The sequence below is a fragment of the Dermacentor variabilis genome, chromosome 10, assembly GCF_050947875.1.
Source record: "Dermacentor variabilis isolate Ectoservices chromosome 10, ASM5094787v1, whole genome shotgun sequence".
Classification (NCBI taxonomy): domain Eukaryota; kingdom Metazoa; phylum Arthropoda; class Arachnida; order Ixodida; family Ixodidae; genus Dermacentor; species Dermacentor variabilis.
The window spans coordinates 85,785,163-85,807,543 of NC_134577.1; the positions used below are offsets into that span (position 1 = coordinate 85,785,163).

Sequence of the window (22,381 nt, forward strand, 5' to 3'; positions counted from 1 at the left end):
GTAAAGAAACTATTGCAGGTCTCGGGACCAGCAGGTCTAGCCCACCCTTGGTCGTGGGCACGCCAGCGCCTGTCGAGATTCAGTGAGCCAGCCGCACGTCGTCTTCCTCGCTCACCTCTCTTGGATGCCCCCATACTGTTTGTTGAGGCGTAAGCCCACTACGCACGTAAGGGTGTCACATTTCCCTCCGTGCGGATGAAGCCCGCCGGACAACTGAAACAGGGTGTGGAGGAATAGAAGGCTTTAAACTAGCAATATTCGAAAATTCGGTGTTTGCTGACCATTGGCCATATGACGTGAGACGTGCTATGCGGTAGGTTAATTCGCTGATACGATCAGTGTAACATAGGGTCCAACGTAGTGGGCCAGTAGTTTTTCACCTAATCCACGTGTTCTGGTTGCTTTCTAGAGCCACACTAAATCACCGGGATCATATATCACGTGTTGGTGTCGGCGATCGTACTGTGCCTTCGAGCGGTCTTGTGAAGCAAGTCGTCGGGCTTCTTCTGCAAGGCAGACTACCTCGTATGTACAAATATTATCGTGGCTTGAAAACGGGAAGATAGTGTCTAGTGTATAACGAGGTGGATGAGCATAAGAAGAAAGAAGGAACTGTAACTAGTAACTTCGGGCTGTGAGGTGTTAAATGCGTACGTTATGAAACGTAGCACGTTGTCCCAGTTCTTATGATCTGATGCCACGAACATGGACAGCATGTTAGTAAGAGTTCTGTTCGTGCGTTCCGTAAGGCCATTTGTTTGTGGATGATACTGGGTGAAATGTGGAAAACTTGAAGCACTAGACGAACCATCTCTTCGACCACGTCTGCAGTGAACTGCTGTCCACGATCACTGTTGATGGCTCTGGGTCCGTGTCGGAGAATCACGAAACGCAGCAGAAAAATGCACACTTCGGTAGCAGTAACCGATGCTATTGCAGCTGTCTCACAGTAGCGTGTCAAGTGATCGGCACACACAACAATCCTGCGATTCCCATCAGATGACCGCGGGAAAGCACCGAGACGATGCCAACTTGCTCAAACGGTGGGCTGGAGGGTGGCACTGGGTGTAGTCGACCAGGAGTACCACGCGTCAGACGCTTGTGACGTTGACAATCGCTGCAGCTGGACACGTACTTAGCCGTCATCTGGCGCATTTTAGGCCAGTAGAACGTTTCTTGAAGGTGGTAGAGCGTTCGCGCAGATTCCGAATGACCAGATGTTGGACCGTCTTGCATTGCGCGCAAGATGGAGACACGGAGACTGTCCGGGACCACCAAAAGTATCGTGAGCCGGTAGCAGAATAGTTCTTTTTGTGAAGAACCCCATCACGAACGCAGAAAAGAGTGGATGGTGCTGATTGCCTTGCAGTAATGAGGAATGGTTCTAAAGTTCTGTCTTTTTCTTGCTCGACCTTGAAGGTATCTATATCAGGAAATCCCGGCTCCAGTGATGCAATATAGCGGTCGAAGTTGTCCGCGTCGTAGTCCGTCGTTGGAAGCGGCATGCGCGAGAGGCAATCAGCGTCGGCGTGCCGGCGGTCGCTTTTATAACAAACGGTAAAGTCATATTCCTGTAAAGAAGTGTCCAACACGCAAGCCGGCCTGACGGATCACAGAGATTAAGCAGTCAGCAGCGGGAATGATTGTCTGCCACCACAGTGTAGGGGCGCCCGTACAGGTATGACCGTAAACGGTGTATTGCGAAAATCACTGCAAGACATTATTTCTCTGGGACGGTGTAGTAGCGCTCGGATTTACATAAACAGTGGTTCGCATAGGCGACGGAAGTGTTCTTTGGTGTCAGAAGTGTTGAATAAGGACAGCACCGATTCCCATACCGCTAGCATCCGTATGAACTTCTGTGGGAGCCACATGGTCGAAGTGTCGGAGAATGGGATGAGACGTCAGGAGACTTCAGCTCACGAAAACTAGCCTCACATGCAGGAATCTATTCAAAGGGAACACCCTTCTGGAGGAGGAATGTCAGCGGATACGCGATGTCGGCAAATCTATGAATAAACCGGCGAAGTACGAGCAAAGCCCTAGGAAACTGCGGAGCTCTTTCACATGGCGAGGTTGCTTGAAGGCTTCTACCGCAGCAGTCTTCACTGGATCGCGGTCGTATACCGTCCTTATCCACTAGGTGTCCCAGAACGAGCGTTTGGCGCTCTCCAAACTGACACTTCTTCGAGTTGAGCACCAAACCCGCTTTGCACAAGTAGTCCAGCCCACGATCGAGACGTGCGTTCTGCTCACTGAACGTGCGCCCGAAAATCACTACATCGTCTAGATGGCACTTGCATACTTCCCACATCAAACCATGCAAGATTATTGTAATAAAGCGCTCGAAAGTTGCAGGCGCATTACAGAGACCGAACTGCATCACATTTAATTCAATAAGTCCATATGGTATTTCAAATTCCGTTTTCTCCGTGTCCGACTTGTGCAGAGGAATCTGCCAGTACCCTGACCTCAAGTCAGCACACGAAAAGTAAGACACTGATGAAAGGCAGTCGACAGTATCATCAATTCGCGGAAGAGGGTATACGTCCTCTTTAGTGATAGTGTTGAGGCGGCGGTACTCAACACAATATCACCATTTACCATCTTGCTTTTTAACCAGAATCACTGGCGCTGCCCATGGAATGCAGCATTCTTGGATTACATTCTTATTTAGCATTTAGTGGACTTGGTCGTTGATCACCTTGTGTTCCGATGGTGAGACTGCGTACGGCTTCTGTCGCAAAGGTTGGGCAGGTCCCATATCTATGCGATTGTGTATACGAGAAGGAGGAAATAATGGTGGCCCCTCTAGCTGCGAAAAGTCAAACATTCGGGCATGTTCTATTAGAATAATTGCCACTTCGTGACGCGGCTTACTGCTGAGTGACTTGTTCACCATATCTAGAATCGAGGAGTGCGCAGCAAGGCATGCATTAACGACCTGGCGTTCATCCGAAAAATCAGGGGCCTCTGTAAAAAAGGCGAGCGACAGCACTTGATTTTCATGGTAGGCGGCAAGTTAAAGATTCTGTGGTAGTATTGTAGGATCACTTGTATATTTTACGGCCCATAAGTTATTGCGTCCCTGAACAGCTGACAGCGTTGAATGCGGTATCAGCACATTCCTCTTGATGAAACGCATATGAACGGGCTCAATGGTAGCGTTAAAGGTTCCGTCGGTGGTAGGGATACCGGCGACTCAAACACACGTTGCGCATAACGGAGACGCAACTGTATCCCTGGATACACAAAGCATGCTTTCATGATACGGTGGGCCTTCCACAAACGCAGCACGAAAGCTCGTACCTACACTGATTTATCCCGTTTTACAGTCGACAGTGACACTGAGTGACAGCGACATCTGAGACCGAATCAACGTGTTCCCTGCTGATAAGGAAATGGTAGACATCTGCAATTCCTTTGGGGAGATGTCCGACTCGGTCTTCTCAAACATCTGCGAATTGACTATTTTGCACAGCTTGAGGATTCCTTCTATGTATGTAGTGTATGTTTCTCCAGGTGTGTGAGCTCCTTGAGCTTGTGTTCTCTTCGAGCGTTTCTGTTTGGCGTAGGAGTCGCCAAAACACTTCTGAATTACCTCAACGAAGTACTCCCACGCTGTTCAGGAGGCTTCGTGGCCTTCACAACACGTCAGTGCCGTCTCACTCGGAAACAGCACGACATATTTAAGCTGAGGGACAGAATGCCAACGGTTGTAGCGCCTCACCATCGCGTAGTGCGGCAGCCAGTCGTCGACGTCCTCTCCCACTTTCTCCGCTAACGAGCGTGGTTCATGTAGTGCTGCAAATGTCCAACTGACGCTGTCCTTTGAGCAGGTAACACTAGAGCTGGCCATAGGAAAGGTCGCTGGCAAGAGACCGGCAAGATGACGGTTCCGGCGAAGTTCTAGGTGTTGCGACTCCGTGGTCCGTTGTGTCGTACCCAGCTCCTACACCACTCTGTGACATACACGGAAGGTGTTTATTGTCCCACCAAGTACAGTTAGACGCGATGGCTTTGATCAGGTAAGCGCCTGTCGAGATTCAGCTAGCCCTAAGCCACACGTCGTCTTGCTTGTTCACCTCCCTTGGATGCCCCCTATTATGTTTGTTGAGGCGTAAACAGCCTACGCACGTAAGCTGTCACAATATATATATATATATATATATATATATATATATATATATATATATATATATATATATATATCAGGAGCCGCAGTCTGGTTACGCCCATTCTAGGGCAAAGGCCTCTTCCATACTTCTCCAACTACGCTGGTCATGTACTAATTGTGGCCATGTCGTCCCTGCAAACTTCTTAAACTCATCCGCGCGCCTAACTTTCTGCCGCCCCCTGCTACGCTTCCCTTCCCTTGGAATCCAATCCATAACCCTTAATGACCATCGGTTATCTTCCCTCCTTATTACATGTCCTGCCCATGCCCATTTCTTTTTCTTGATTTCAACTAAGATGTCTTTAACTCGCGTTTGTTCCCTCACCAGATCTGCTCTTTTCTTATCCCTTAACATTACACCCATCATTCTCCTTCCCATAGCTCGTTGCGTCGTCCTCAATTTAAGTAGAACCCCTTTCGTAAGCGTCCAGTTTTCTGCCCCCTACATGAGTACTGGTAAGACACAGCTGTTAAACACTTTTCTCTTGAGGGATAATGGCAACCTGCTGTTCATGATATAAGAATGCCTGCCAAACGCACGCCAGCCCATTCTTAATCTTCTGATTATTTCAGTCTCATGATCCGGGTCCGCGGTAACTATCTGCGCTAAGCAGATCTATTCCCTTACCACTTCCAGTGCCTCGCTACCTCTCCTAAACTGCTGTTCTCTTCCAAGACTATTAAACATCATTTTAGTTTTCTGCTGATCATAATTTTTAGACCCACCCTTTTGCTTTGCCTCTCCAGGTCATGAGCATGCATTGCAATTGGTCCCCTGAGGTACTACGCAAGGCAATATCATCAGCGAATCGCAAGCTACTCAGGTATTCTCCATTAACTCTTATCCCGAATTCTTCCCCATCTAGGCCTCTGAATACCTCCTGTAAACGTACTGTGAATAGCATAGGAGAGATCGTATCTCCCTGCCTGACTCCTTTCTTTGTTGTGATTTTGTTGCTTTCTTTATGGAGTACTACGGTGGCTGTGGAGCTGCTATAGATATTTTTCAGTATTTTTACATACGGCTCGTCTACACCCTGATTCCGTAATGCCTCCATGACTGCTCAGGATTCGACTGAATCAAGCGCTATCTCGTAGTCAATGAAAGCTATATATAATGGTTGGTTATATTCCGCACATTTCCCTATCACCTGACTGATAGTGTGAATATGGTCTATTGTTGAGTAGCCTTTACGGAATCCTGCCTAGTCCTTTGGTTGACAGCAGTTTAGGGTGTTCATGATTCTATTTGCGATTACCTTGGTAAATGATTTGTAGGCAACGGACAGTAAGCTGATCGGTCTATAATGTTTCAAGTCTTCGGCGTCCCATTTCTTATGGATTGGGATTATGTTACCGTTCTTTCAAGATTCCGGTACGCTTGAGGTCATGAGGTATTGCGTATACAGGCTGGCCAGTTTTTCTAGAATAATCTGCCCACTATGCTTCAAAGAATCTGCTTTTACCTGATCCTCCCCAGCTGCCTTACCCCTTTGCACAGCTCACAAGGCTTTCTCTACTTCTTCCGGCGTTAAGTTCCTCTAGACTATTTTCTCTTCCATTATCGTCGTGGGTGCCACTGGTACTGTGTAAATCTCCATAGAACTCCTCTGCCACTTGAACTATCTCATCCATATTGGTTATGATAATGCCGGCTTTGTCGCTTAACGCGTACATCTGATTCTTGCCAATGCCTAGTTTCTTGTTCACTGCTTTACTGCTTTTAGGCGTCCTCTATTCCTGAGAGCATGTTCAATTCTATCCATATCATACTTGCATATATATATATATATATATATATATATATATATATATATATATATATATATATATATATATATATATATAGCGCGGTCCGCCAGCAGAACCGTCAGTAACAAGATATGCCACACCGTGGCCTTTCTTTTTTTTTTTGTAATGTTATGCCTTCGGGTCTGGCGGGACACGTTTTGTCTTGCGTGCACACACACACACACACACACACACACACATACACACACACACACACACACATATATATATATATATATATATATATATATATATATATATATATTGTTATGGCAATGTTGGAGTACAGAAGGTTATATTTCCAATACATGCAGAAAATCAGTGTGAATAGTTAAGATGGCTGACCACCAACAGACCGCAGCAGCCAGCGTCTCGCGAAGTTCTTCATCTCTTCGTGCATGCTTCCGTAACAGGTCCTCCGAGTGCTGAAGCGCCGTCTCCGCATATGTTAGGCGAAGAATTGCGAGCGCCGTATGGCTTCAACCACGAAACGTGCACTTTGTCAACAGGCACCGGACTTGAGGATGGATTAAACTGTAACAGCGCAATCTCGCAATTGACGTCGTTAGCTTGACGCAGGACTTGATAAGGCCCTGAGTAGCGAGAGAAAGGCTCCTGGGAGAGGCCGACCCGTTTACATGGTGACCAAAGGAGCACCCAAGCACCTGGGTCGAACTGAACATCGCGATGGCAGTGGTCGTAACGCTCTTTCTGCAGATGCTGCGAGGCTAATGAGCGAGATCGGTCGATTTGACGCGCCATGCGAACGCAATCGATGACTTCGCGAGCGTACTCATTGGCAACGCGGGGCATAGAAGGTAGGATGGTGTCGAAGGGCAATGTGGGGCCGCAGCCATACAAAAGTTGAAAGGGCGAATATCCTGCGGTGTGATGTCGGGACGAGTTGTGCGCGAATGTCACGTAGGCCAGCACGGCGTCCCAGCCGCGGAGATTGTTGGAGACCTACATCGACAGCATCTTTGAGTGTGCGTTTGAGACGTTCCGTAAGACTGTTCCTTTGTGGTTGGTAGATGGTGCATAGCTTGTGCTCAGTGGAAGAAGAGCGCAGGAGGTCGTCCACTACTCGAGAAAAGACCGAGCAACGGTGGTCTGTAAGTCACTGTCGAGGTACACCGTGCTGGTGAATGACGTCGTGAAGGAGAAAATTGGCGACGTCTGTTGCGCAACTAGTCGGCAAGGCCTTTGTTATCGCGTAGCGTGTCGCGTGGTGAGTATCGACGGCGATCCACTTATTCCCTCAAGTCGTCGTTGGAAAAGTGCCAAGCAGGTCAAGGCCTACACAAAAGAATGGTTCATAGGAAACTTCAATTGGATGGAGTCGTCCGACAGATGGCAGGGGAGGTGCCTTCCGGCGTTGACACAATTCGCAAGTTGCCACATAACGACGCACATAGCGGTAGAGACCCGGCCAGAAGAACCGACGTCGTACGCGGTCTTATGTACACAAAACTCCAAGGTGACCCACCGTCGGTGCATCGTGAAGTTCTTCGAGAACGACTGATCGCAGATGACGAGGAAGGACAAGCAGCAACTCAGGGCCATCAGGGTTGATATTGCGGTGGTAAAGGATGCCGTCGTGTAGCGCAAACATGCGGCACGTGCCATTGGTGCTACCACACGGCACTCTAGCGATGATGGACTGTAAGGATGCGTCGCGTTATTGTTCAGTGCGCATGTCGGTCATATCAGTCAAAGCCATCACGCAGGTCACAGGATCATGTGCAACAGGATCAGGGGGATCCACGGGGTGATGGGAGAGGCAGTCGGTGTGCTTGTGCAGACGTCCAGACTTAGAATTGACAACAAATGAAATTTCCTGAAGCCAGAAAGCCCAGTGACCAAGCCGTCCTCTGGGGTCCCGGAGGGAAGATTGGATGACTCGACGTTCAGCATGCGATACCCGATGGGGACGCCGACGAATAGGATTCGTGTCCGCAGTGTTTATACGGTGGTGAACGACAGATGTTAGGCCTAAAGGCCGGCCGCCGAAATCAAGTATGTCACTGTACGATTCAAGCAGGAGGCGTATGTCCGTGGACTGTGCAGCGGTGTGGTCAGGTGCAATAATTTTCCTGAAGTTATCCGTTAAGGAACCAGAGCTGTGAACTGAAATTGGCGATAATAAGCCACTCTCGGCATTCAGATTCTCAATGTCGAATTCGGAACCACTAGAAACGCTGGCCAAGAACATGCCGGCCGGAATCACTTGAGGGCACAGGTGGAAATTCAGAAGTGGTAGAACGATGTCGTTGTTATTCACCGTGACCAAGGTATGCGGAACAGCAACGTTCCGGTAACAAAACACGTCAATGATGGGGCGAACCACATATTCACCGTCAGGAACCTGTGGCTGGGCGGTCATAGAGACGTAAGTGAATGCCTCTGTTGACAGGCGCACATCGTGAAGCGAGCACAAGCGCGGAGGGGCGGAGCTCGGAGCATCGGCGAGTGGAGGCAGATCCAACTGAAGAACGCCACTGGCGCAGTCGATGAGAGCAGAATGAGTGGATAAAAACTCCAATCCAAGATAACGTCGTGAGGCTACTTGTCGATCACAGCAAAGGGAACAGAAGTAGGGCGGCCGGCTTTAATTAAACGCGCCGTACACATTCCAAAAACAACCAGCACGCCGCCGTCGGCCACACGAAGCACTACGGCAGCTCCTGGGCGACGACCTTATTTAAACGTCTACGTAGGCTAGCCCTCATCACAGACACAGGAGCTCCAGTGTCAACAAGAGCTCGGACAGGTACACCGTCTATTTTAACGTCAATTACACTTCTCTTCGTGGGCACATAGAGAGGTTTACTGCAGTAGTAGGCAAAGCAGCGCCAACGCCGATGGCTGCATTTCTTAGTTTTCTTAAAGGGGGCGGCCAAAAGCCAAATGGGTCGATAGGCGACGCGGCTGCGGAGAACGGAAAGATGGACGACGTATTTGCGATGAACGAGACTGGTGTCCGCGCGGTGATGGTGAGCGGCTGTACACGTAATCCTAGTAGAGTTGTCGGCGCTGTTAGACTCAGCCGTGGGCTAAACATTGCGGGTATTTGCATCAAATGGGCTCAGGTTGGTTGGCGTGCGAGGTGTTAAGGGCCACGAGTTGCGACAGTATCGGGCGACATTACCAATGCGGCGACAGTTGAAACATATCGGCTGGTCGTCCTCAGTTCTCCACTCAGTCGGGCTGCGATAACGCGGAGAGAAGCCACGGAGTGGAGCGAAAGTAATAGAAGGGCGTTCGTTTGCTCTGGGATGGGCAACTGCGCACACAGAATATAAACCAATGTTTTCAAGTTCCTGGCAAACGATGGCTGGTACCAGCGGAACTGAAAATGTGGTAGCATCAGGGCTGCGCGAACAGAAAGCTGCGGGCGCCATCGCATCCATTTCACGTCTAACGATTCGCACCATGTCCTCTGATGGCGAATCATGCTGCTGTGTGGGTTGATCTTCACACGTCCACGTTGCGGCAGGATTGGGAAGTCTGGCGAATGGTTGCAAGACGCGTCGGCTTTTGGCCTGCTCGATTTGTCGGCACTCTTTAATGATTGCATCAATTGTAGAGCAGCTTTTTCACATGAGCAGATTAAACGCGTCGTCAGCAATGCCCTTAAGCACGTGCTCGACCTTCTCAGCGTCTTCTCTTGTCGTGGTCGGCCTTGTCACAAAATGCCAACACGTCCTGGATTTAAGAGACATAGGATTCCGTGGGGGATTGGGCACGGGATGCCTGTTCTTACTTTGCGGCAATTTCGTGGGAAGCTGGCTTGCCAAACAACTCTGTCAACTTCTCTTTGCATTGGTCCGAGCTGGGTAGTTCCTCTTTGTGGTTTTCGTACCACACCTTTGCCGTGCCCCTTAGGTAGAACAACAGGTTAGCTAGCATAAGCGTAGGGTTTCATCTGTTGATCCCACTCACGCGTTCGTACATGGCCACCCACTCTTCAACGTCGGCGCCATCGGTCCCCTAGAATGTTCCAGGATCCTTGGGTTGCACAACGACAACCGACGCTGACCGCGATATAGCATGCGACGGTGACGTAGGACGCGGCAAAGACGTTGATCCCGAGCGCTCACCTCATTCATGTTGCGGATGGTGATGTGAAGTCCACTGCGGAGCTCCGTTTCCAGCCGGGGTACCCCGCACCTCTCACCTATATGGCACGGTGATGTTGCGCGTATCGACTATTATATTTACAATATGTACACAAAACGAGTCTGTAGTTGAGATGGCTGGCCACAACAACAAGCAGCAGCCAGCGCCTCGCGATATTCTGCGTCCTCTCTTCGTTCATCCTTCCATAACACGATATAGATATCTCTCTCTCGCTTTCTCTCTCTCTCTCTCTCTCTCTCTCTCTCTATATATATATATATATATATATATATATATATATATATATATATATATATATATATATATATATATATATAGGTGAGGAAACGAATGCGCACACTTATGAACATAGTATTTTTAATGTGGTAACATTTCAGCCATGGCCCGGCCGAAACCTTACAACATTGAAAAGGAAATTTGCGTCAATTGTGCGCCTTCGTTTCTTCAATGATCTATGCACCGGACCTACAAAATTTTTCCTTATATATATATATATATATATATATATATATATATATATATATATATATATATATATATATATATATATATATATATATATATATATATATATATATATATACCACCTTCCAGCAGATACACCTTTTTCCCTTTTGACACTCTTAAACCCAATGCTTGAAAAGTCTAAACTAACTTTAAAAGTCAAAGTGCCCGCAGCTCGGTTACATCAGTCATGTATAGTTCGGAATGCACGTCATCGGCTCTTTCTGAAGTTTAGGAAATGTGCAGACGTTGCCGCAAGCGCCGATTGGGCATCCGGGCTGCATCAATGGAGCGTGCCACGTAAGGTGTGTAAAATGACTTAGGCGCATGATGAAAACATTATCTCAATACCTAATGCATGCCCATTCTTTGCGCAATTGGGGTTGAAATTTACAAGTTTGAAGCACGAAAAGCTTCCCCGCAAGGTATTAAATTTGCCCCACACGGCTCCTACATATCGAGGAAAACTGATTACGGAATTTTAATCACTCACTCATTACAGTTTTTTTTATTTATTTTCTGATTCAGTTGCCCACAATGTAAATTTCGTACTTGAAGAAAAAAGCAGACCAGAAATGATTTGCTGGTCTGCACCGTGCTACTATTTGTTAAGACAGTACTCATAAGTGTATTTGCACTCAAGAGCCGACACTTACCAAGGCGGGCGGCACGTCCTGATCGCCTGTGAAATTTGTGCACTTATCGAAGAACGTAAAGTTGCCGATGTCATCGGTGAACACGTCGGGATACTTTGGCCGGTACCAGCGGCCTTTCAATGTCACAGAGGCGGTCCTCGAAGTGTGGAGCTGGTTGCGGACCAGCTGCGCGAGCTGCGTCACTGACTGGTGCTGGCATAGCCGACAGCATGCGACATGGAAAACATCAACCAGACAGACGGATACCTTAACGAAAAGATCCGTTCGCCACATACGCCCTGTGTCTATATTCATATATGGGATCCTCAGAACCCTTAAGAGCCAGCCAGCCAGCCAGCCAGCCAGCCAGCCAGCCAGATAGATAGATAGATAGATAGATAGATAGATAGATAGATAGATAGATAGATAGATAGATAGATAGATAGATAGATAGATAGATAGATAGATAGATAGATAGATAGATAGATAGACAGACAGACAGACAGACAGACAGACAGACAGACACACAGACAGACAGACAGGTAGACAGGTAGACAGGTAGACAGACAGATAGGTAGATAGATAGATACCAGCGCGATAACTGTTTCAGTGCGCCATCTCTCGCCCCTTCAGATAAAAATCGTTTCGAGAAGAGTGTTACTGATACTCTATTATACTCACATACGCACACTTGAGCTCGACACACACTACAAGAGGCCATCGACTGCTCGCGCAAAATTTAGTAGCCGTTCAGCATATGTCCCGTGGCACACGTTTGCGTTTCACTAACTGTGCTGTTTCAGGTTACTGTTTGAAGATGAGCCAGCTATAGCCACGACAAAAATGACGCAACTCACCATCGTGTGTCCGTAGAGTAAGTGGACGGTGTTATGGTGGTGCAATACGCTGGGCGGCATTGTCTGGCAGTCCGGGCGGTCGGCATCGCGGTACGAGAAGTGCGACACGGCCACAATCAGATCAGGCAGATATATCTTCCTGCGGACGCCAGGAGAATAGAAGCCGGCTCGGTTTAGTCACCCGATAGCCTCTAGTATACAGGGCGTCCCAGCAATCGTGCACCAAGATTTAGAAAGCAGCGTAATTGAGTTACTCAAAGAAAACTAGTGCACATTGTTTCTAGCACAGTGGAGTAGCCGCCGGTAATATTTTTTCGTTACTAAAATTTAATAACGTAATTGTAATTAATTATCTTACTCAAGAACCACTGTCGCAACTATCGAAGTGTCAATGAGGCATTTGTAGTCACGCTCAAATGACATCTAACTGCGGTGTTATCTGTGACGTACGAGGTGCGTAGAATTTTTCCTGGTCGTAAAGAAATCTCGCGAAAAATGAAAAATACTAGGTTACTGCGTTCTCACGCGCATCTTAAAGCAGCGCCCTCAAATAAACTGATTGAAAGCAACCGCTTTGCCTGTCGCAAACCTGAAGAGACAGCGCATCGCCTTGATAACGGTACGCAAGGAGCACAAACAGCAGGTTTCTGCACTTCGCGGCTATTCCTTCGTCTAATTTCTACGTCACATTTATTGTCTCTCATTCAAGGCCGACTAATCAAATTGATAACAAGAGCCCCTTGATAACGAGGCCAAAGCGCCGATCCGACCACGCACGTATCGCGAAAGCAATGGAATAGGCATTGAATTTTATTAAATCCTGGCTCTACTCAGACCGCATCAAAAGAGTGCGCACGCAGCTGTATTTCGCGCCAGAAACTTGCGTCGGACCAATGCCAAAATTAAGTGACGGTTTTATTTCTCGTCAGTGTGCGCACGTGATGCAAAAAAAAAACAGGCAAAAAATAAAAGCAAAATAAAGAGACCGAGACGCGACCCACATGTAGAGAAAAGGCAAAACCAACGCGTTCAGGAAAGTAAGCGTATCACTTCCGAAATTGCCGAATTGGCAATCGCGGCATCTGCACAAAAAAAAAAAAGAATGAGATTTCAGTGTGCGCTTATTATCAGTGCTTTCGTAAGTGCCGTTGAACTCCAGCTGCGGCCTAGATGAAGTGTCCGAATAGATCTCCTTGTGCAGCTACGCAGTACTGAGTCCGCTTTATTGCATCGTGAGTGGCTTTCTTGATGATCAGCGCTGGAATTCAACGGCAGAAATCCGTTATCCTTGCCTTGAGCTCCCCGGACGTCGTCGTCTCCATCATGTAAGCACAATCGTTCACATAACCCCAAAGGAAGAAATCAAGTGGAGAGAGGTTGGGTGACCTAGCCGGATAGTTTACAGGCCTGTGCCTTTCAATATACTGCGCATCAAAAGTCACATCCAGCCATTTTCCTGATCTGATGGTGCTGTGTGCCGGCGCCCAATCTTGCTGATACCATACAAGTGGAAGACGTGAAAGCGGGACTTCGCTGAGAAACTAATCCACCTCTCCTTCAAGGGTTTCGTCCACGTAACGCTGTCCAGCAAGTGTGTCGTCGAATATCATGGGACCGATTATAGCACCGGCGTAAATTCCGCACTACACATTGCACGACCACTGTTACTGGTGCCCAGTGCGCTTTAACCAGTGCGTATTGGAGTCACTTCAATAGTGCGCATTCTGCGAAGTTAGCTGGGCGTTTCTGTGAAAATTGGCTTCGCCTGTCCTAATTATGTTCCTCAAAAGGTCGACTTTTGTGAGCACCCTATCCGAAAAACCTAGACGATTCTGCAGGTCCTTTTTTTCAAGCATTGGTGCAGGTTAAGGTGGTATACGGTTGAAAGGCTGAGTCATTTAAGATCCTCCGAACTGATTACTTGGAAATTTGTACCTGGGCGGCCACGTCCCCCACACTAGCATGAGGGCTTGGGGCCATAAATACTAGAACATCCGTGCGCAGCTAGGACCTAAAAGTGCATCCTCTGTCATTGTTCTTAAAACTGGCGGTTTCTCTCAGGTCTTCACAATTTCTTATGACCGCCGATGCATTTGGTCTACCACCACACTTTCATGATTGATATATCTTTGCGGCCTTCCTCTTCTTGACATTTGCAGTTCACAAGGCAAGGATCATGTTTGCCTTCTGCTCATTAGAAAAGGACATTGCGACTGTAACAAAAAAAAAAAAAAAAACATTTATACCTTTGCACTGACGTTGTCAATTCGTCTTTGTGGTGATAGCTTTCGTGGTAAAGAAAAAAAGAACTATACGTCCACTTTATCTACGCTAAGAGAACAGCTATCAGAGTCTCTGTCCAACTTTAAGCCGAGGCGCAGCAGATAAGGCACTAGTTCGATCACAATATACAGGTTTAGAATAGCGTTCGTCGCCTCACGTACGTTACACGTAAACACCTTAGATGGACGATACTGTGCACGTCTTTTCAAGACCTATAGTTTACCGTACAGGAGCGCACAGGTAAGGAAGATGTTACAAAACAGGGCGCCGTCTGGTGCCTCCTGCCAAACGTATCCAAGCCAAGACAATCCATTAGCAACCATTGTGTTGTTGCTATGCGGACGCGTCTAGTTGGGCCTAAGGGCGCCGGAATCGCCGAATGATCTCAGAAATTGGACGTGCTATGCACTAATAATTAACGGTTCAGGTGAGTCTAGAGAGAGTGACAGGTCGTTTCAACAGTTGCTGGTGATCAACGCGAGTGAGAGCGTAGCCATCCCCATAATTCACGCCGAACCGGGAGCCAAGGGTGCCACCATGTTCGACAACGCTATTTCTTAGCGTCCCTAAACATTACGAACGTTAATCTCGCCAAATAACGTACGTTATCGCAGCGCACGTCAACCGCAGAAATCTAATAACGTTCCGAGCATGCGTAGTGTGGACGACGCTATTTCTTTGCATACGTAATGCGTTTACGTTCGGTCGTAAACGCTAAACTAAAACTGTCTAATATTTTACAGCGGAGCTGCTATGTGATAGGTTCTGACGGTTTGTGTGCCTAGTAAAAAATATTAAGGCCATCATAGAGCTCTCAAAAGTTAAATTAAGGAGTTTTACGTGCCAAAACCACTTTCTGATTATGAGGCACGCCGTAGTGGAGGACTCCGGAAATTTCGACCACCTGGGGTTCTTCAACGAGCACCTAAATCTAAGAACATAGGTGTTTTGCCATTTCTCCCCCATCGAAATGCGGCCGCCGTGGTCAGGATTTGATCCCGCGACTTCGTGCTCAGCAGCCCAACGCCATAGCCTCTGAGCAACCACGGCGGGTACCCCAAAGCTAAAAGAGATAAGGCATAAAGCAAAAGCATGTCACCTGGTATGGCCCAGTTGTGTTTAATCGCGACAAGTGTGAAAACATAATGTGATCTCAAAAAAAAGTCGCAACTTCGCGACTTATACCTTGGGAACATTCGCCTACTAATTGAATTACCAAGCATATGGTGTCGGCACGCACGAGCGAACATGAACACATTACACTCGATGAGCGCGCACACTTGCTGGGAAAACGCTGGTGTGAGCAGGCGCGGCAGCAGCAGTGAGCGAAATAACCTTTGTGCGGTCTACCGCTTCAACGCAAAAGCGGCGAACACAGAGCGCGCACAAAGGTATCAGCCGTCTGCAGAATATTTTCAAGATACGGCGCGCGTAACCGTACACAGCACACTTGTTGCCGGAGTCGAAGCCGCCTTGCTCCCAACCCTCCCGCGCTGCCTTCTCGCATGCCTCCATACATGGCGCGCGAGATTGAGCCGCGATCATGAGTTCCGCTTGCGTTCGGTCGCGAAATGCGCAGTTGCTGCTCCTAAAATCCCTTGATAATTTGAAAGTACCGCTACTCTTTGAACTCTGCCGCCGCCGCGCGACCTCCTTGCCTCCTCCTCGCCCCTTGAGAGTTCCCCCACCGCAACCAGTTTTGCCCCAGTTTTTCTGAACGACGATTGGTGTTCGTGCCCTTGCTCGTAGAAACGCGCGGATGTTGCGTTTTGCTCGTGTTTTTCTTTTTCGTTCGCGCCATTTTTCTCATCAGCTCTGCTGGCTCGCCGCTGTAGCTCTGCGATGCAGACATTGTACGCTTTTTCCTGCTCTTGTGCTAGCGTTATGCCGTGCGTTATGTTGCGAGCATAACTGCAGCAAGAAGCCTGAAGATGGTTTTGCCGTTTTTATGACGCCGCAAGGAAAGCGTGAAGGCTTGCGCAGGAAGCTGTGGCTGCGTAATATTGGCCGAAATAACTTTGTTACGAAAAAGAACAGCGTTGTTCGCGACGTGAGGCGTCTTTCTTATTGCTCGTAGCAAAGCGTCCCGTAATGCTGCATTTTCTTCATTCTTCCGCCCTGCTCACAAGCGTTTATGTTGCGGTAATTTGTACGTTGCATAAAATGGGGTTTGTCCTAAGTGTGCTAAATATTCTGTCGCAGCCTCATCACCTCGAGCGTCGCCAACTGCTGTTATTCAGTCGGAAACGCAGCACTACAGATTCTTGAAAGAGCGATTCTTGAAAGATTCTTGATAGATTGTGCTTTCCGCTGTGAGCAATTATGAGCGAAGATACAGCCTCTTCATCACACTTATCGCGATTGTCAGGACCTGCTGCCTGTTTTACTGAAAATAGAAATAGCGGCTTGTAGAGGAGCTTTTATTTGTAGCTTATGTCGATCTGTGCGTCAGTCAGATAGAATGAATGCAAACCCTGAAAAAAATTAGTGGTGTGTATACCCGTGGTATTGTGGGTGATGAGCGCTACGTAGCCCACATAGTTTTTTTTTAAGTTTTAAAGCGAAAGTCTCTCATCTCTTTCAAGGTCGCGTTGTGAACAGAAAATATAACGTTACCCAAGATAGGCCACGGACGACCCAAGCATGTCTACCCCTGTACAAGGGAATGATTAGCCAATTAGTGATTATTTAGTGATATAATTAAGGTGGATTAGGACGGGTTAAGGGGGATTAAACTGAATCAAGGAGAACTAAGGTTGATTAGAGTGTATTAGGGCACATTAGGGTGCATTAAGGCGGATTATAGTTGAAGAAGCCGTATTAAGACCGATTAGGGTGGATTAAGGTGGATTAAGGTACATGAACAGGATTTAGGAAGGATTAAGGTGGTGGAAGGGTGTTAAGGACGAGTACGGTAGATTCAGGTGAATTAGGGTGATAGAGAAGAATTAGGACGGATTAGGATTGATTAGGGTCTATTAAGGTGTATTGAGCAGGATAAAGGGGGAATAAGGTATATGAGAGAGGATTAAGGTGTATGAAAGAGGATTAAGGTGGATGAAGGAGCATTAGGGTGGATTAAGATGAATTACAGTTGATGGAGGAGTATTAAGACCAATTAGGGTACATTAATATGGATTAGGGTGGAAAAGGGTGGATTATGAAAGACTGAGGCGCACGAACTAGGATTACGGAGGATTAGCGTGGATTGAAATGGATGAAGGAGGTATAAGGTTGTAAAGCCTACTGTAATAAACCTTCATCCATACTAATCTTCCGTCCACCTCAATTCTCCTTAATGTACCTTAATCCCTCTCAATCCACAATAATGTACCTTCCTCCTCCTTCATCTACCTTCATTCACCTTAGAACTCCTTAATGTACCCTAACCCTCTTTAATACACATCAATCCTTAAATATTATGGGGTTTTACGTGCCAAAACCACTTTCTGATTATGAGGCACGCCGTAGTGGAGGGCCAAGGAATTTTGACCACCTGGGGTTCTTTAATGTGCACCTAAATCTAAGTACAGAGGTGTTTTCGCATTTCGCCTTCATCGAAATGCGGCCGCCATGGCCGGGATTCGATCCCGCGACCTCCTCCTCAGCAGTCCAACACCATAGTCACTGAGCAACCACGGCGAGTGTGCCTCAGTCTTCTTCATTAACTTTCATCCATCATAGTCCACCATAATCCCCCTTAATGCACCTTAATGCACCTTAATTCGCCTTAATGTACCTTTATACTCCTTAATCCAACCTAATTCCCATTCATTGACTTTAATCCACCCTAATCTGCCATAATCCTCCCTGATGCACTTTAAACCACCTTCATTCAATTCATCTTCCTCAACCTTAATCTACCTTAATCCTCCTTAATAAACCTTAATTCATATTAACCCAATCCCTAATTAATCATTCCTTAACTTTGCTAATCAGTAATCATCTCTTATACACGGCTGCACATACTTTGGTTCGCTCCCGGCCCTCCTCCGGTCACGTGATATTTTCTGCAGCTCGAAACGTGACCTTGAAACAGAGATCTAATGCTTTCGCTTAATAAGCCACACACAAATGGATGTGCTACAAGCAATGCTAGATGAGACGCACAAAGTAAAGCATCTCATCATGTAGCAGGAAAATTGTCTGGAGTATAAAACTCGCCTCAAAACTCCCTTACATCAGAAGGTCCCATTCATACGGCTTTAAGAAAAAACCAACCTCCTCATAAACGTTGCCTTCAGCATTCTCGATGCTGTTATCAGCATTTCTACAAATTTTGAACACAATTGGGGCACGCAACTGGACCGAAATAACACGCCTCCATAGAATGTTGCGACCCGTCCGCGGAAGCCCATGAGAAAAAGCGTGCCGTGGGCAGCCGGCGGGCGTGGAGAATCGAGGAGGAAAGCTCCGCGAGGAGGAGAGTGTCGCTAATTTCAAATTGTCAAGGGGCTTTAGCTGCCGCAGTGCAACGCCGTCCCTCCCTCCCTCCTTCCTTCCCTCTCTCCCATCCCTCCATGGTCTTTTGCGCGAAGGAACACGGCGCGTTTGCTCTCCGCTTTCTTCGTTCGCGCGCGCCAGCTTCCCTCACGTGCTTTTACTCGTACATACAGCATACGACGCGCGGCGACGATGTTATCGCCCTTAGAATTTATACGGAACATCACGGCGACGCCGAAGGTAAAAATGGGCTGGGAGTGTCCATATAATTGCCATGGCAGTAAAAAAACATCGTACTTAAAGAAGTAAAATCCGAATAGACACTGTTTATTATGGATTTCGGATTGACGTCACGGGATCTATTTGCAAACCACTTAAGCTTATCTCACTTTCTTTCCATCCGTGCAATGGGTAAGGCCGCGTGCGGTGACGGCTGCGAAAGAACAGCGCACTTACGAAGAACACCGTCGTGAACAGAAGCGGGAATGTGCCCTGCGACGGGGCGTGGCACGTAGTGCGAACAAAGACCGTGCCGCAAACGCCATGCGCCAACGCAAACGCCAAACACCTCTGATTAGATAACCCGTACCGATCTCACTCCCATCGTAATTGTGGGAGATTTCAAAACAGACGTGTCTCGGCCAGACAGAAAGTGGTTTGTGGCGTTTCTCATGGAAAGGTTTGGCATCCAATGTCACGCAAACATTAGTGTGTCCACAATACGTCAGCGGTCAGGTATACACCTCACATTGGTCAAGAGCATTTCCAATGTCGCCACAGAGCCACTGGACGTATATCATAGCGATCATAAAGCGATAATAACCTTGATGACCAAATTATCAGTAAAAATCTCAGAAAAGATGCTTTAAATAAAAAAGCATTGAGTATGCAATTTAATAAAACAACAGAATCGTGAAAAAAAAACGAAATTTATTGTGTCATGTGTCTTATTTTCGATCAACATATTTATTACCGACATATTTATCAACATATGTGCAGCTCCGCTGGTCATCCACCTTCATAGTGGAATGGCTTTGATTTTTTTTATTATTTATTTCCTTTGTTTCGATCTGGCTAACTCAGAGGGAGCCTATTCGAGGGCGCTGCTTTATAATGCTGGTGGGAGCGCAGTAAGGTGGTATTTTTCGTATTTCGCGGGGTTTATTTTTCATTCGGACAAAATTTTTACGCAGATAGTAAGTCGCTCAAAATACAGCAGTTAGATGTCGCTTAGCTGTGCCTACAGATGCCTCACTGACACTTTGATAATTGGTATAGTATTGAGTAAGGTAATTAATCACATTTACATAATTAAATCTCACCAACGAAAAATAACTGGCGGCTACTCCATTGTATACTGGAAACAAGATATATGCACTAGGTTTTCTTCGAGTAACGCAATTGCTTTTTTTTATCTTTGTGGACGATAGTTGGGACACTCTGCATACTGCATCAGCCAGATAATCTGGAAAGCATGGGAAAGCGACCGCCGTTTGAACTGTGGGTTGGGGCGCCACATATTAGATGAAATCATATCAAAGCTTTGGTTGAATTTTCATCCTGTTGGTAAACTCTTAAAGAAAGGTACACCCTTTGGCGCGTATATCTGCCACACAACAATAATCGTCATCTGCCTGGCTTGCGTTTCCTCACTTGAAAACGCCGCGCCCGCTACTTTCCAGTGCGCCATGCTTTGTCATGCTGAAAACGCCCATGCTGTTCGTTACTTGGAAGTACGGGCTGGCAGCGTTAAAGAAAGGAAATGCGGACAAGACAAATGACGTTTATTGTTGTCTGGCAAGATACGACTCAAAGGGTGCAAACGTTTCTTACGGTGTTAAGCAAAATTACACCGCACAACAATAATCGGCGCTTTCAACAAAGGAAATGCAAGCATGACAGATGACCATTATTGCTGTGTGGCAAGATACGACCCAAAGTGTACACATTTGTTAAGAGTGTGCAGCAGGATCAATGATACAGTGGTGGCCGGATGTATGTAATGATAGCGATTTGTTCCTACACTCTTGGACAAAGGTACACCCTTTGGGGTGTATATCTGCCAAAAAACAATAATCGTCATCGGCATTGCTTGCGTTTCCTTTCTTGAAAACGACGCGCCCACTACTTTTCTGTCGGTAAAGCTGTCATGCTGATAACGGGCATGCCCTTCGTCAATTGGAAGTACCGGGCTCGCCGCGTTAAAGAAAGGAAGTGTGGACAAGACAGATGACCAGTATCATTGTGTGGCAAAAGGTTGTAATTTTGGCTTAGGAGTGTGGCGCGCCGCGAGCCTTTCCTCCTCTCTGTCTTGTGCGAGCCGTCGCGGTGCTTCTTCGAATATGTTGGCATCGCGTGCTGCGGAATGACTTGGACATATTTTAGCGCGTCCCGCGAAAAACTTGCTTGATGCGTGTTCATGGAAGATTGTCGGGGAACCACTGCGGACACGCCTTTGGGTACTGCGGCAATTACAGTACGCGAAAACTTATCCTGCTTGTTGCAGCATGCAACTTGCATCGGCAACCGGGCGGCACGTATACGTGTTTGCCAACTAGTTTGGCGCTATCGGTTCCCACTAATCGAAAAACAGCTTCCTACTCCGAATTACCAGCGTGAATTGGAAAGTCTCATTATCTCATCGCTTGGCGCGGGAACTGGGACCTAAAAATGCTTTGTGTGCTGCCAGTCGAATGCAGCGACGAAACATCTAAGCGCCGATCGTGATACGACATTTGCGTTCACCACCGGCATCGTTCACGCGAATTTCAAGTCTACCCTTGCACTCCTGTGTGAGGCCGATCGTGACCATAGCAGCGTTCACTGCGGTTGGAAAACCAACGTGATGCGCGAGATTCATGCTTCGCATTCGTGTCTGCGCTCTGTGAGGGGATCGCATAAACAGAGTGCGACGGCTCTCTGTTATGCGATTTTGCAGAGAATCAAGAGGCAATTCCTGCAAAATTGGTAAAGGCGTCGTAAAGGAGGGGTCGAACAGGACCAAACAAACAAACAAAAAATGTCTGTTTTCATTCCTTCTACATTTTGAATTACGCTTGTTGTTACTGGATGACGACCAATCGGCCGATTTTGCCGTCATCTTTTGCGAAAAAAAAACAGAAAGAATAAAAAACAGGGACACGGCCTAACGCCACCGTAAGACCACACATGGACGTGCGAGATGCTCGGTTCATCATCATCATCATCATCAGCCTGGTTAAGCCCACTGCAGGGCAAAGGCCTCTCCCATACTTCTCCAACAACCCCGGTCATGTACTAATTGTGGCCATGCCGTCCCTTCAAACTTCTTAATCTCATCAGCCCACCTAACTTTCTGCCGCCCCCTGCTACGCTTCCCTTCCCTAGGGATCTAGTCCGTAACCCTTAATGACCATCGGTTATCTTCCCTCCTCATTACATGTCCTGCCCATGCCCATTTCTTTTTCTTGATTTCAACTAAGATGTCATTACCTCGCTTTTGTTCCCTCACCCAATCTGCTCTTTTCTTATCCCTTAACGTTACACCTATCATTCTTCTTTCCATAGCTCAT

The 22,381-nt window shown here is 47.2% G+C and overlaps 1 protein-coding gene across 1 annotated transcript in view; it reads right to left on the reverse strand.

Annotated features, from left to right (window-relative positions):
* Positions 1 to 22,381, reverse strand: part of LOC142559318 (uncharacterized) — a 51,876-nt gene that overhangs the window by 20,652 nt on the left and 8,843 nt on the right. Inside the window, exon 3 of the mRNA XM_075670932.1 lies at positions 12,105 to 12,243. Within this exon, the coding sequence (XP_075527047.1) occupies positions 12,105 to 12,243 (139 nt within the window). The remainder of the gene's footprint in view (positions 1 to 12,104; positions 12,244 to 22,381) is intronic.